Source organism: Tiliqua scincoides, chromosome 2 (assembly GCF_035046505.1).
Source record: "Tiliqua scincoides isolate rTilSci1 chromosome 2, rTilSci1.hap2, whole genome shotgun sequence".
Lineage (NCBI taxonomy): Eukaryota > Metazoa > Chordata > Lepidosauria > Squamata > Scincidae > Tiliqua > Tiliqua scincoides.
The window spans coordinates 120245684-120259933 of record NC_089822.1 but is presented as its reverse complement, the minus strand read 5'-3'; the positions used below and the strand labels follow the sequence as shown (position 1 = coordinate 120259933).

General features: G+C 48.6%; 1 protein-coding gene across 1 annotated transcript; it reads left to right on the top strand.

Annotated features, from left to right (window-relative positions):
• The first annotated feature begins 37 nt into the window (after positions 1-37).
• On the top strand, positions 38-13766 carry LOC136638737 (olfactory receptor 13H1-like). Its single transcript, XM_066612770.1, has 2 exons — positions 38-123; positions 12818-13766. Exon 2 carries the CDS (start codon positions 12840-12842, stop codon positions 13764-13766), a length of 927 nt encoding a protein of 308 aa, XP_066468867.1. The 5' UTR covers positions 38-123; positions 12818-12839.
• The last annotated feature ends 484 nt before the right edge of the window (positions 13767-14250 follow it).

Below are 14250 nucleotides of genomic sequence, written 5' to 3'. Positions count from 1 at the left end.
GAGCCTACTCCTATGCGTGTCTACTCAGTTGCAAGCCCTATTACATCGGATGAAGCTTACTCCCAGGAAAGGGTGCCTGGGATGGCAGCCTTGAAGCCTGCTCAAGGCCAAGCGCAAGGACGGGTGAGTGGGAGCCCAGGAAGGTCTGTTCCAGAGTAAGCCCTGATGTAGTCCCTGGGCTACTCCCAGGAAGGTGTGGAGGGCTGCAGCCTCAGCCTCCTCCTGTGCAGGTCTACTCTCAAGTAGTCAGTGAGGCTTCCTCCCAGGAAAGTGTGGAGAGGACTGCAGCCTGAGAGTTCCAACCAACTTGTCTGCTCAGAAGTCCCATTGTAGCCAATGGGGCTTACTCCCAGGATAGTGTGGAGAGGGTTGCAGCCTGAGGGAGGGAGGGCAGGCAGGCAGGGCAGAAGCTGGCCTGTGGTTGCCCCCCACCTTCCCCCCCAGCTCTGGCTTCTTCTCTGTGTCCTTTTTTCCTTCCAGCAGGGTGCCTCTGGAAGGTGGGGGGAGTTCTTTAGTATCCATGTAAGGTAAGCAGATGTCATAACCACCATATGTATTGGAATCCTGGAAGATCTGGTGAGGAGGTAGATGTGGTGTTAGCAGTGGCCCCTTTAAGGGTAAGGCCTGGGCATCCAGCAGACTGTGCTGCACAGCTGCAGCCACTTGAAGGCAATAGGGTCCTCAGAGATATAAGGAGCACCTGAGGAAGGGGGTGTGGGTTGTAGGAGTGCAGGTTGGAGGTAGGAGAGGAGATGGACTGGCTTGGCTTGGCTTCCTGACTTTGACTTGGATACTCTGACACTGGAGTTTGGTGTGTGGCTGCTGTGCCCAAGACCTGCTGAGGACCCAGGGTCTGCTGTAGAGGTGGGAGGCTGCTGGCAGGAGAGAGGACCTCTGCAGGTTGAACAGGTGAGCTACCCTGGAGGTGGGGTCCAGCAGGACTGCAGGGCAGAACCAGGGTCATTTGTTGGGGGGAAGAAGGGGAGCTAATTTGCTTAAAGTGGGCCTAATTCTCCAGGCAGAGAATGGCCTTGGAATCAGGCAAAACACCATAGAGGAGCAGGTGTCTGAAAACACAGGACAAGAATGTATGACAAAACTAACTAAAAGCTACAAGAGGGGGTTACATTATTAAAATGGGACCTATAAGAGCATAAAGGTGAAAAAAACTATATATGCAGCATTTTAGATGTCAAAAGGGTTTTGTGGCTCCTGAGGTTTTTTTCCCTCCAGAAAATGGGGCCAAACGGCTCTTCGAGTGTTTACGGTTGCCGACCCCTGCCATAACTCATCTCTGTGTTTTCCCTTGCACTGGGCCTCATGCTCTCAGCTTTTCATGAACAAAGAACATACCAAGGTTTGCCTCTGCTGAGAGGAAGGGGGGTGTGCCCACGCCCAAAGTTGCCATGTCTTGCCTGGAAGCTCTAAAGCCCAGTGCCTCTGCGTGCTACACTGCTACAGTTATGATCCCTTTTATGATTCTGCCTACTCAAGTCATATTCAGATTATGCAAGGGCACCCTAGGCCTCCAGTGCTTTCTCCTAAAGGAAACTAGAACCCAGATTTACTCAAAAGGCTTTTAACAAAACCAAAAGACATGCCCCCTTCACGGGTACACACTCAGCAAATCTCTGGGAGGGGGAAGCTAGTCACACCTCCTGACCCTGACACATTCTGCTGGCCACATTGCCTGGAGACCAGGCACTTGCCATTTACCAGTAAGGCATGGGTCTGAACATACAGGGGGTTCTTCCATGTCATTTGGAACCCTGACCCTGAACCCATGACTGAGCAGGGGGAGGGCGGCGGGAGGGCCCGGAGGTGGACGCGCGGGGAGCCGGGGGTGGGGCTGCGACCCAGCGGTTCTGCTGGATCCCAACCCCTGTCCTCGGGGCGAGCGGAGCGCTCTCCTCTCACTTGTGCCACATCCGGTGGCGGCACAAGTCAAAGGAGACCCATAGAGGCACGCAACCCTTACCCACGGGTAAGGGGAAGAGCTTCCCCTTGCCCGTGGCTGAGCCGCTGCATGCTGCAATCCTGTATTGGATACAGCACAAGCCTCCTGGCTTGCCTGCTCCAGCGCGGGTTAGGATTGCGCCCTATGTTACTAGATGATAATATGTATGTCAATTGCTGGGCATATTTGTTTTTCCGATTGTAAACAGCACACTTGTAGGACCCTGATCTGGATCGGGACCATTGTGGGGATAGAGAGGCATTTGCCCTACCCCACACCACAATCCTGACCTGAATCAGGGGTCTGCATGCATGCTTCTATGGCACTTCAACATTATTTCTCTTTCTACATTCTCAGTCCTCTCAGTTCACTGCTATCAGTGCTCCTCCAGTCATCATTTTGTGCCTCAGCTGCAAGATTCTCTTTGCATTTCACTAAGTCTAAATGTATTACTTAATGCAACAGGAAGGGACTTGAGTTCTACAAAAGCTTCAGAATAACTGGAGGCCCCATCCTATCCAACTTTCCAGTGCTTATGCGGTCATGCCAACAGCGTGTGTGCTGCATCCTGCAGTGAGTGGTCAGTCACGGGGGCTTTCTCAAGGTCAGGGAATGTTTGTCCCTTTACCTTGAGGCTGCATTGTGGTTGCATTGGCACGAGAAAGTTGCAGAAGTTTGGGCCCTGGTTCCATTAAAAGAAATACACAAGAATGAAAATGCAGTCCTAAAGCTGGTTTTGACATACATCCATTCTACAGCTAAAGTACTTTTACTTACCCAGTGTCAATTCATACAGTGATGCCTTGAGAGAAGACTGAGATATGTCGTAATCGGAACTCTTTACTCCAAGTACCTTTCAAGAGCCAGGTCAAGCAGTAAGAGCTCTTCTTGCCAACAAGCTTGCACATGTGTTCAAGGTCAGAGAAATTCAATTACCTTCAGGAACAGCTCATGATGAGCTGTGAGCTGTGAGGGGTATTCAAGATTCCTTGTCCACTCTAGGAGGAAAAACATCATACAATGGAAGAAATGGTGGGACGTTAATGGTCTTTTTCAAAGATATTCTGCAGCTGTTTATTTTCATCGCTTATATTTATTTTTAGGTTTCAGCGTTTCACTGAAGACGGCCCTATCTATTCCTGGGGAAAGAAGGTAATGATTTAGGACGCACTGGATCCCTAGTGGTTAACATGCTATGGGTCCTCTGGAGTATGACAGGTAGGCCCAGGGGTGATTCCAAGACTGGTCTTTAATTGAACTCCAAGGATATCACATTAGCACTTTAAAGAATCGATTATTCCTAAAAGTATATGACCAGTACAGGGAAGAGGAAAATAGCATTCAGACTCCAAGCCTTAATGATCTCCATAAACATCTCCTTTGTAACTTGTATAATAACACTTATCTCCATTTTCTCTCTTTCCTGTGCTATGGTCCATTGTACCTGCTGGGATTGAGCAGTTGGGGCCTACTTGTGGACATAGGCTGGTCCTTATGGTGTAAGAACATAACAAGACAAAATTCCCATGAATTTCTGATTTGACCTAAACCTTTCTGATCTCTTTGGGACAACCAGGGCTGGAAAATCACACATTCCCCACCCAGAGAAACAAATAGCTCCAAACGTAAGCACTCTGGTTGCTCTATCAGACAATGGGCGCAATCCCAGCCTGAACTGGAACAGGTATCCAGCGCAGGACAGGGGCCATAAGCAGCTGAGCCAGAGGCAAGTGAAAACATTTTCCCTTACCTCCAGATAAGGGCCGCTGGCACCTATGGATCTCCTCGGACTTGTGCCACCTCTTGAGGTGGCACAAATCCAAGGAGAGGAGAGCGGCTTGGAGCCGCTCCATTCTCCCTGGGAACGGGGGTTGGGATCTGGCATAACTGCAGGATCCCAGCTCTGCCTCCTGCTCCCCACCTGCCCTCCCTCCCTCCACCCAGCAATGCCTCCCTCCCACCTCCTCTGCACCCCCTGCCTACTGCAGAGCATTGCGTCAGCACAGCAAGGCGCTCTGAGCGCTGGCCCAGCTTCCTCCGAGGAGGCGCAAACATGCCTTACAGCACGTTTGCTACCCTCCTGTGCGGCCCAAGTCAAGGGCTGGATTGCACCCAATGAAGCACTGGAAGCTCATAGATTAGGAAATCCCCCAAAATTTATCAAGGAACCAAACCCTGAAATCAAAACCTGAAAGGCAGAATTAAGTAATTCTGAAGGGGGAAAAATCTGCAGTTAGCATAGCTGACATGCAGGTTATGTATGCCTTACTTTGTGTTGGACTGTAACCATTGTTACTACACCTACTCAGCTGTACACTTAGGGGAAACTGGTATTTTAGAGAAGAAAAGGAAAGAAGCCAAAGGGTTCAATGCACAGTACACAGCATATTTAGGGATTATTTACAATATGGAGGGGGAATCAAATAAATGCAGTACAAGAGGAAAAAGTAAATAAACAAAAGACCAGTAATATACTAACAATCACACATAGGCTGCAATCCTAACCCACTTTCCAGCACTGACATAAGGGCAATGCAACTCCAAGGTAAGGGAACAAACATTGCCCTACCTTGTAGAAACCTCCATCTGGGCCACTGCTCCGTTGCCCGGGGTAAGGGGAATCACTTCGTGGCCAGCCTCAACCCTGCGCTGTATTCAGTGGAGGCCAGCCAGCCTGCCTGTTCCAGCGCAGGAAATGATTGGGCTATGAATGTATGCAATAAGTTGGAAAGCAGAGTTGAACAAATAAGCTTGGGATAGATTACCTATGATAGCTGGAGATTGATAAATACTATTTAGGGAAGAGAGAAAAACTGTAGAATCAATGGGCTGCATGTAAGAAGAAGGAAAATCATTGCGTTTTCACCATTTTCACTTATTTTTCCTTAGTTTTGGACCCATCTAACATCTTGGAATCTTCTTGTTTATCTGCATGAGATCTTTCTATATTGCCGTTTTAATTCAAAATTCTGGTGAACTGAGCCACAACATGATTTTCAAAGCAGCCCCTAAATTCTGTCTTGAACATTCACATGCAAGTTGATTCAGAAGTAAGATTCACTGAGTTCAATAGGGCTGTATTCCAAAGACTTGTGCGTATAATTCAATGGGACCGATTCCTTCCTGGACAGGGATAGAATGGGTAGCATGTCTGAGTCATCTCTGTAATCTACCTATATAAGAATTTCTGACTGTAAAAAGGAACATGTAATTCTTACAACACACAGTTGGGTCAAGATGAGTTAAGCTGAAATTCTCCAAAACAACTGAGCAGATTGCTCAGATGCAAATGCACAGATTTTGGATAAAAGCACATGCAAAAAGTGTGGTTAGGATTGCAGCCACTGTCAAGCAGAAGGCGAAGAAGGAAGCATCTCATCTTGGTCACTGAGGCTGCGATCCTATCCACACTTTCCTGGGAGTAAGCCCCATTGAACAAAATAGGAGTTACTTCTGAGTAGTCCTGGTTAGGATTGTGCTCAGTGCCTACCCAGAGGTAAGTTCCATTGTGTTCAATGGGGCTTACTCTCAGGAAAGTGTGGATAAGATCGAAGCCTCAGAGAAGAGCATGAGATGCTAAGGGCTGCTTGTGGGAAGAGGGTCAGGGCTGCTTGTGGGTCAGGGCTGCACGTGGGAAGGGGGTCAGGGCTGCTTGGGGGGTCAGGGCTCCACAAGGGTCAGGCAGGCAGGCTCGAGCGGGAGGGGTCGCGGGGCGGGGGGGGCTCGCCCTCGGAGGCGGCGGGGGCTCTTTGGGTGGGAGCAGCTCCAGCGCCCTCCTCTTCGTCCCACCCGCACCCCCCAACCCACCGGGAGAGCTGAGCTGGCTCTCTCTGCTGGGGAGGAGAGGCGCGGGGCGGGCAGCTGAACTGCTCCTCTTGCCCTCGTCAGGGATCGCGCCCTCTCCTACATTCTCAGCACAGTCGCAGGAGGCGTCAGACACAGTCGCAGGCGTGTGCTCCCCACCAGCAAACGGTTCTCAGAACCAAGACCTTGATTAAGTAGGGGTTCCATAGAACCGGGGCGAACCAGTTGAATCCCACCACTGCTTACAGTCCAACACAAAGTAAGGCATACCTGCATGTGAGCTATGCTAACTGCAGATTTTTTCCCCTTCAGAATTACTTAATTCTGCCTTTCAGGTTTTGATTTCAGGGTTTAGTTCCTTGATAAATTTTGGGGGCTTTCCTAATCTATGAGCGTCCAGTGCTTCATTGGGTGCAATCCAGCCCTTGACTAGGGCCAGTGCAAGTCACTTGAACTGGCACAGAAGGGTAGCAAACGTGCTTTAAGGCATGTTTGCGCCTCCATGGAAGGAAGCCGGGCCAGCGCTCAGAGCGCCTTGCATTGGCATGGCTGCACTGACGCAACGCTCTGAGGTAGGCGGGGGTGTGGAGAAGGTGGGAGGGACGCATTGCTGGGTGGAGGAAGGGAGGGCAGACGGGGAACAGGAGGCGGGGCTGGGATCCTGTAGTTATGCCAGATCTCAACCCCCATTCTCAAGAGGTGGCACAAGTCCGAGGAGATCCATAGGTGCCAGCGGCCCTTATCTGGAAGTAAGGGGAAGTGTTTCCACTTGCCTCTGGCTCAGCTGCTTATGGCCCCTGTCCTGCGCTGGATACCTGTTCCAGTTCAGGCTGGGATTGCGCCCATTGTCTGATAGAGCAACCAGAGTGCTTACGTTTGGAGCTATTTGTTTCTCTGGGTGGGGAATGTGTGATTTTCCAGCCCTGGTTGTCCCAGAGATCAGAAAGGTTTAGATCAGAAATTCATGGGAACTTTGTCTTATGTTCTTACACCTTCATAAGGACCAGCCTATGTCCACAAGGAGGCCCCAACTGCTCGATCTCAGCAGGTACAGTGGACCATAACACAGGAAAGAGAGAAAATGGAGATAAGTGTTATTATACAAGTTACAAAGGAGATGTTTATGGAGATCATTAAGGCTTGGAGTCTGAATGCTATTTTCCCCTTCCCTGTACTGGTCATATACTTTTAGGAATAATCGATTCTTTAAAGTGCTAATGTGATATCCTTGGAGTTCAATTAAAGATCAGTCTTTGGAATCACCCCTGGGCCTACCTGTCATACTCCAGAGGACCCATAGCATGTTAACCACTAGGGATCTGGTGTGTCCTAAATCATTACCTTCTTTCCCCAGGAATAGATAGGGCCGTCTTCAGTGAAACGCTGAAACCTACATCTAAATATAAGTGATGAAAATTAATCAACAGCTGCAGAATATCTTTGAAAAAGACCATTAACTTCCCACCATTTTTCCCATTGTATGTTGTTTTTCCTCCTAGAGTGGACAAGGAATCTTGAATACCCCTCACAGCTCACAGATCATCAGGTGGAAACAGTGTGAGCATTGATCTTAGCAAAGCCCCAAAGCACACTTTTGGAACCAAGGCAGAGATGAGCTGTTCCTGAAGGTAACTGATTTTCTCTGACCTTGAACACATGTGCAAGCTTCTTGGCAAGAAGAGCTCTTACTGCTTGACCTGGATCTTGAAAGGTACTTGGAGAAAGAGTTCCAATTACGACATATCTCAGTCTTCTCTCAAGGCATCACTGTATGAATTGACACTGGGTAAGTAAAAGTACTTTAGCTGTAGAATGGGTGTATGTCAAAACCAGCCTTAGGACTGCATTTTATTCTTGTGTATTTCTTTTAATGGAACCAGGGCTCAAACTTCTGCAACTTTCCAGTGCCAATGCAACCACAATGCAGCCTCAAGGTAAAGGAACAAACATTCCCTGACCTTGAGAAAAACCCCGTGACTGACCACCCCCTGCAGGATGCAGCACACACGCTGTTGGCATGACTGCATAAGCACTGGAAAGTTGGATAGGATTGGGCCTCCAGTTATTCTGAAGCTTTTGTCCCTTTCTGTTGCATTAAGAAATACATTTAGACTTAGTGAAATGCAAAGAGAATCTCGCAGCTGAGGCACAAAACGATGACTAGAGGAGCATTGATAGCAGTGAACTGAGAGGACTGAGAAAGTGGAAAGAGAAATCAATGCAACTGATAATGAAAGGCATCTGTAAGCTTAAAGCACCCCTGCTGTCCCTCTTCGTCCTTCATGGCCTTAACGTTGCCTCTTTTTCTGTCTATTTCCATTGGGTTTCATGGAAAAAATAATGTTCAAGTGCCATAGAATGCATGCATGCAGACCCCTGATTCAGGTCAGGATTGTGGTGTGGGGTAGGGCAAATGCCTCTCTATCTCCACAAGGGCCGCGATCCAGATCAGAGTCCTACAAGTGTGCTATTTACAATCGGAAAAACAAATATGCCCAGCAATTGACATACACCGCCTAAGGAGGTGCAAACGTGCATCATCTAGTAACACAGGGCGCAATCCTAACCCACGGTGGAGCAGGCAAGCCAGGAGGCTTGCGCTGCATTCAATGTGGGAATGCAGCGTGCAGCGGCTCAGCCAAGGGCAAGGGGAAGCTCTTCCCCTTACCCGTGGGTCAGGGCTATGCGCCTCTATGGGTCTCCTCAGACTTGCGCCACCTCTGGAGGTGGCACAAGTTTGAGGAGAGCAGAGCAGTTTCAAGCCGCTCTGCTCGCCCCAGGGACAGGGGTTGGGATCCAGCATAACCGCCGCGTCGCAGCCACGGCCCCGGGTCCCGGCCCCGGGTCCCCGTGTGCCTGCCTCCGGGCCCGTCCTCCCCCCTCCCCTTGTCCAGTAACGCCCCCTCCCGCCCCCTCCCCATGCCCCCCCTGCCTACCTTTGCCGCTTATGTCGGCACGCCCACGCAGACACAAGCAGTGGTGCGGGAGCCGTGGTGGAGGCTTCTGCCTCCGTCCGCGCTTCGGCGCATCTGAATGCTGCGACACAGCTCCCACCTAAGGAGCTGCAAACGTGCTTTACGGCACATTTGTGACCCTCCAGGGCCACCCATACCGGCATAACTGCTGGTTAGGATTGCGTCCTCAGTGACATAAATAATAATATCTGGGCACTACTCACTAACAGTAGAACCTTTGGACTTGTAAGAATGAAAGGAAGCTTCAATTTTAAACTGAATAAAGTATGCCACAGTTAGTGGTAATTTGGTCAATACTAATTTTCGGCTAATGAGTAAAGACAACACAACTCTGATAATAACAGTTCTTTAGTATCCAAGTTATTGGATAGGGAATTCTCCTCTTCCCTGTCCCCCCAACAAATAATAGGCAAGTAGCTGAGATTGTACAGGTGGAAACTAATACCACAATCCTATGCATGACTACTCAAAAGTAAGAACCATTCTGTTTCTTCGGACTTATCCCAGGAAAGAAGTGGATAGAAGTTAGAATTAGTACCCTGACTAGGAACCTGATGGAGCTAGAGAGATGGCTGCTCATCCATGGAAAGAGTTAGAAGTGCAGCTAAATTTCACCTACATGTAGCAATGACTTTGGGAAGCAAACTTGACTCTAGGCCAGGTTGCTTGATGGAGTGCAGGAGCAGACACAGTGAAAAGTCAGAGAGGCAATGAAGAGACGGCAGGCAGGTTTCAAAGATATAGTGCAAGCAGGGAAGCCGCCTTTACTGAGCCTGCCTCTTGCTTTTATTCACTCTACCCCCTCTGCCTACTGCAGAGGTTACTAAGGTTTACAGATAAGGACACCTTGACAACACATTCTTGAAGTCTGAGCGCTTCCTATCTCATCCTGTTGTTTACAGCACTGGGCTCAGACACACAGCCTATGACCAAGGCCAGCAGTGTTTGCTCTGCGCAGAAGCAGGCGTGCCTGCTGTTGCCACATATGCTAAAGCATTTCAAAGCCCAGTGCTTCTGCTCTAATCACTACACCTACACTGAAATTTTCACAAGAATTTGGAGACACCTGCCCAAATAAAATATCTGAGAAGTGATAGGAAAACAAGAACAGAATCATATCTGCAAGAGTAGCACAAATTTCACTCCCTCTCATTCTTTTTGTGTCTTGAGCCTGCTTCAGATATCCCCACTTCACATTCAGCAACTGGGAGAGGGCAGCAGGCTTGTTGTGTCTGCTGGATATAAGCTGCTCCCCTCTGCTGGATGCAGAGAGGGATATCTGCCCTGCTCCTGACCCACCCCGCTGGCCACATCCCACTGCAGTTGCACATTTGAAACTGGCCAAAGGCAGAAATGGAACAAGCAGAGAGGGTTCCTCCACATGACTTGGAAACCTTCATGGACAGGGTTCCAAATGACATGGAAGAACCCCATGTATGTTCAGTCCAATTCCTTACTGATTAATGGCAAGTGCCTGATCTCCAGGCAATGTGGCCAGCAGAATGTGTCAGTGTCAGGGGGTGTGCCTAGCTCCCCCCACCCAGAGATTTGCTGAGTGTGTACCCGCGAAGGGGGGTTAAAAGCCTTTTGATTAAATCTGGGTTCTAGTTTCCTTTAGGAGAAAGGTCGGTCAGCCTAACATCTATACCGGGTAAGATGGTGGAATGCCTCATCAAAGATAGAATCTCAAAACACATAGATGAACAGGCCTTGCTGAAGGAGAATCAGCATGGCTTCTGTAAGGGTAAGTCTTGCCTCACGAACCTTATAGAATTCTTTGAAAAGGTCAACAGGCATGTGGATGTGGGAGAACCCGTGGACATTATATATCTGGACTTTCAGAAGGTGTTTGACACGGTCCCTCACCAAAGGCTCCTGAAAAAACTCCACAGTCAGGGAATTAGAGGACAGGTCCTCTCATGGATTGAGAACTGGTTGGAGGCCAGGAAACAGAGAGTGGCTGTCAATGGGCAATTTTTACAGTGGAGAGAGGTGAAAAGCGGTGTGCCCCAAGGATCTGTCCTGGGACCGGTGCTTTTCAACCTCTTCATAAATGACCTGGAGACAGGGTTGAGCAGTGAGGTTGCAAAGTTTGCAGACGACACCAAACTTTTCCAAGTGGTGAAGACCAGAAGTGATTGTGAGGAGCTCCAGAAGGATCTCTCCAGACTGGCAGAATGGGCAGCAAAATGGCAGATGCGCTTCAATGTCAGTAAGTGTAAAGTCATGCACATTGGGGCAAAAAATCAAAACTTTAGATATAGGCTGATGGGTTCTGAGCTGTCTGTGACAGATCAGGAGATAGATCTTGGGGTGGTGGTGGATAGGTCGATGAAAGTGTTGACCCAATGTGCGGCAGCAGTGGAGAAGGCCAATTCTATGCTTGGGATCATTAGGAAGGGTATTGAGAACAAAACAGCTAATATTATAATGCTGTTGGACAAATCGATGGTAAGGCCACACCTGGAGTATTGTGTCCAGTTCTGGTCGCCACATCTCAAAAAAGACATAGTGGAAAAGGAAAAGGTGCAAAAGAGAGCGACTAAGATGATTACGGGGCTGGGGCACCTTCCTTATGAAGAAAGGCTACGGCATTTGGGCCTCTTCAGCCTAGAAAAGAGACGCCTGAGGGGGGACATGATTGAGACATACAAAATTATGCAGGGGATGGACAGAGTGGATAGGGAGATGCTCTTTACACTCTCACATAACACCAGAACCAGGGGACATCCACTAAAATTGAGTACTGGGAGAGTTAGAACAGACAAAAGAAAATATTTCTTTACTCAGCGTGTGGTCGGTCTGTGGAACTCCTAGCCACAGGATGTGGTGATGGCGTCTAGCCTGGATGCCTTTAAAAGGGGATTGGACAAGTTTCTGAAGGAAAAATCCATTACAGGGTACAAGCCATGATGTGTATGCGCAACCTCCTGATTTTAGAAATGGGCTATGTCAGATGCAAGGGAGGGCACCAGGATGCAGGTCTCTTGTTATCTGGTGTGCTCCCTGGGGCATTTGGTGGGCCGCTGTGATACAGGAAGCTGGACTAGATGGGCCTATGGCCTGATCCAGTGGGGCTGTTCTTATGTTCTTATTTAAAGTACTGGCGGTCTAGGGTGCCATTGCATAATTTGAATATGACTTGAGTAGGCAGATTAATAAAAGGGATCATAGCCATTTATTTACAACTAGGCATCCCTGAGCTTATTGATTTCAATGAATCCAATATCTAGCTCAGAAATAGTTTGTGTGTCTACTCAGAATTATCCTCCATTGGATTCGGTAGGGTTTACTCTCAGGTAAGAGTGTATAGGATTGTAGTCTAGCAACCCAATCCAACATAAATCCCTGTGCGGTGATGTTGCAGGGCATTTTTGGCTGGAGATTTCTTTGGGGTAAGGGGACATTAGTCTGCTTGTCCCAGCAGAAGCTCCATCAGCCACAAGGGCTCAACTGAGACCTGTGCCAGCGATATCACTGCTGCAAGTCCACGTTGATCTGTGTAGACAGGTCCAAAAATGGTTTTTGGATATAGAGCACACTAGCGCTGCCAGTCCTGTTCCCCTTCTGGCTCCAATCTGCCCACACCGCACCCCCTTTGCCACTCTGTTCCACCATCCCCCATCCCATTCAGTACCCTTTCTGCCCTCCTTCTGCCAGTCCTGTTCCCCTTCTGGCTCCAATCTGCCCACACCGCACCGCCTTTGCCACTCTGTTCCACCATCCCCCATTCCATTCAACCCCCTTTCTGCCCTCCTTCCGCCTCTGTGCTGGACCTACTTGCTCCAGCGGGCCTCCTGACAACTGCTGGCGCCAGGGGGAAGGCTTACAGCATCTTTGTAACCGAATGGACATTCTGCCTGTGCAGAACCTTCTTAGAATTGGGCCATAAATGTGATTGATTTCAACCAGAATAACGTGCATAATGGTCCCTTCTATAGCATCCAATGCACTTCAACATGCTTCATTTTGTGATGGATGGTGGAGAGAATTAAAACATTTCAACTATTTAGGCATCAGCAGCAGTTTGAAACCTTTTTCAGTGCCATGTCTAAACAATTTGTTCTATTTTTCCTTGCAGAAGAGACCCAGCAGAGAACGCAATGGGAGCTTCAAATAGGACAGTGGTGACTGAATTCATTTTAATCGGGTTATCGCAACACCCAAGAGCTCAGGCTGTGTTCTTTGGGTTACTCTTGGTGGCTTACCTCATCAGCTTTCTTGGCAATGGGCTCCTCATCCTGCTGAGTATCGCTGACCCACAGCTTCATACCCCCATGTATTTCTTCCTCTGTGTCCTCTCCTCAATAGACCTCATCCTCACCAGCAATGCAATTCCTGAGGTGTTGGCCAACTGCTTTATTCCCAGACCCACAATCTCCTTGTCCAGATGCTTGGCCCAGATGTACATTGGTCTATTACTCATTTCAACCGAATGCGTTCTCCTTGCTGTCATGGCATACGACCGTTTTGCAGCCATATGCCAACCTCTACATTACATGCAGATCATGAGTTGGAGATTTTGCATATGTCTGGTGGCTGCATCCGTGGCCATTGCCCTCCTGAATACTCTGATCACAGTGGTGTTGCAGCCCACTGACTTCTGTGGCCAACACATCATCAACCACTTTGGATGTGAGCTGCAGTCTTTCCTGAAGCTTGCCTGCTCTGACACGCATATTAATGAGATTTTCATGCATGTTTTCAGCCTCTTTATCCTAATACCACCCTTTGGTTTCATTGTTGTCACGTATGGGCGCATAGGTCTGGCTGTGCTGCGTATCAATTCAAGGCAGGGACGCAAGAAAGCGTTCTCCACCTGTAGCTCTCACCTTGCTGTGGTGAGTATCTTTTATGGCACAATCATGATCATGTACTTGAAGCCCCAAGAAAAGTCTGTTTCTGACCAGGAAAAGGTCATATCTGTAGCATACTGGGCTCTGACTCCCATGCTGAACCCTCTGATCTACAGCTTGAGTAACCGAGATGTGAAGGGGGCATTCTGGAAGCTCTTTGGAAGGAAAGTATAAGAATAAAGAATGGTGTCCCCTATTTATAATGCCTAGTGGACAATTACTGGCAACCATCATGCTACAAGAGTTTGTGGTGAAGATTCTCGCTTCATTCATCTGGTTTCCCTGGTCACTTGGAGAAAGATGAACTTTCCTGTAAAGATGTTGCTCTTATGGTGAAAACCATGCTGTTCCTGAAATACCAGCATCTATTTTGCTACGTGTGGTGGGATGCTGCTGCCAGTCATGGCTTCCCATCCATCTCCTGCACACATGTCAGCATAAAACCACATACATTCATCGCATGAGCAATGCTTGTGGTTTCTTACACAGGAGCGATGTCCACGTTGGAAAGTCATCTGGTATAAAGAAGGCTTCAGATTGGCCAAAATGAGCCGGAGCCATTATGTTTGGTAATTTTTACCAAACTGGGAATTCAGCTATTGAGGGGTCCAAAATGCAAGAATATAAGATTTTTCCCTAGGTGTTTAGTCTAAGTCGA

Coding starts and splice junctions, on each gene's coding strand:
- LOC136638737 (XM_066612770.1), top strand. CDS start 12,840: ATGGGAGCTTCAAATAGGACAGTGGTGACTGAATTCATTTTAATCGGG.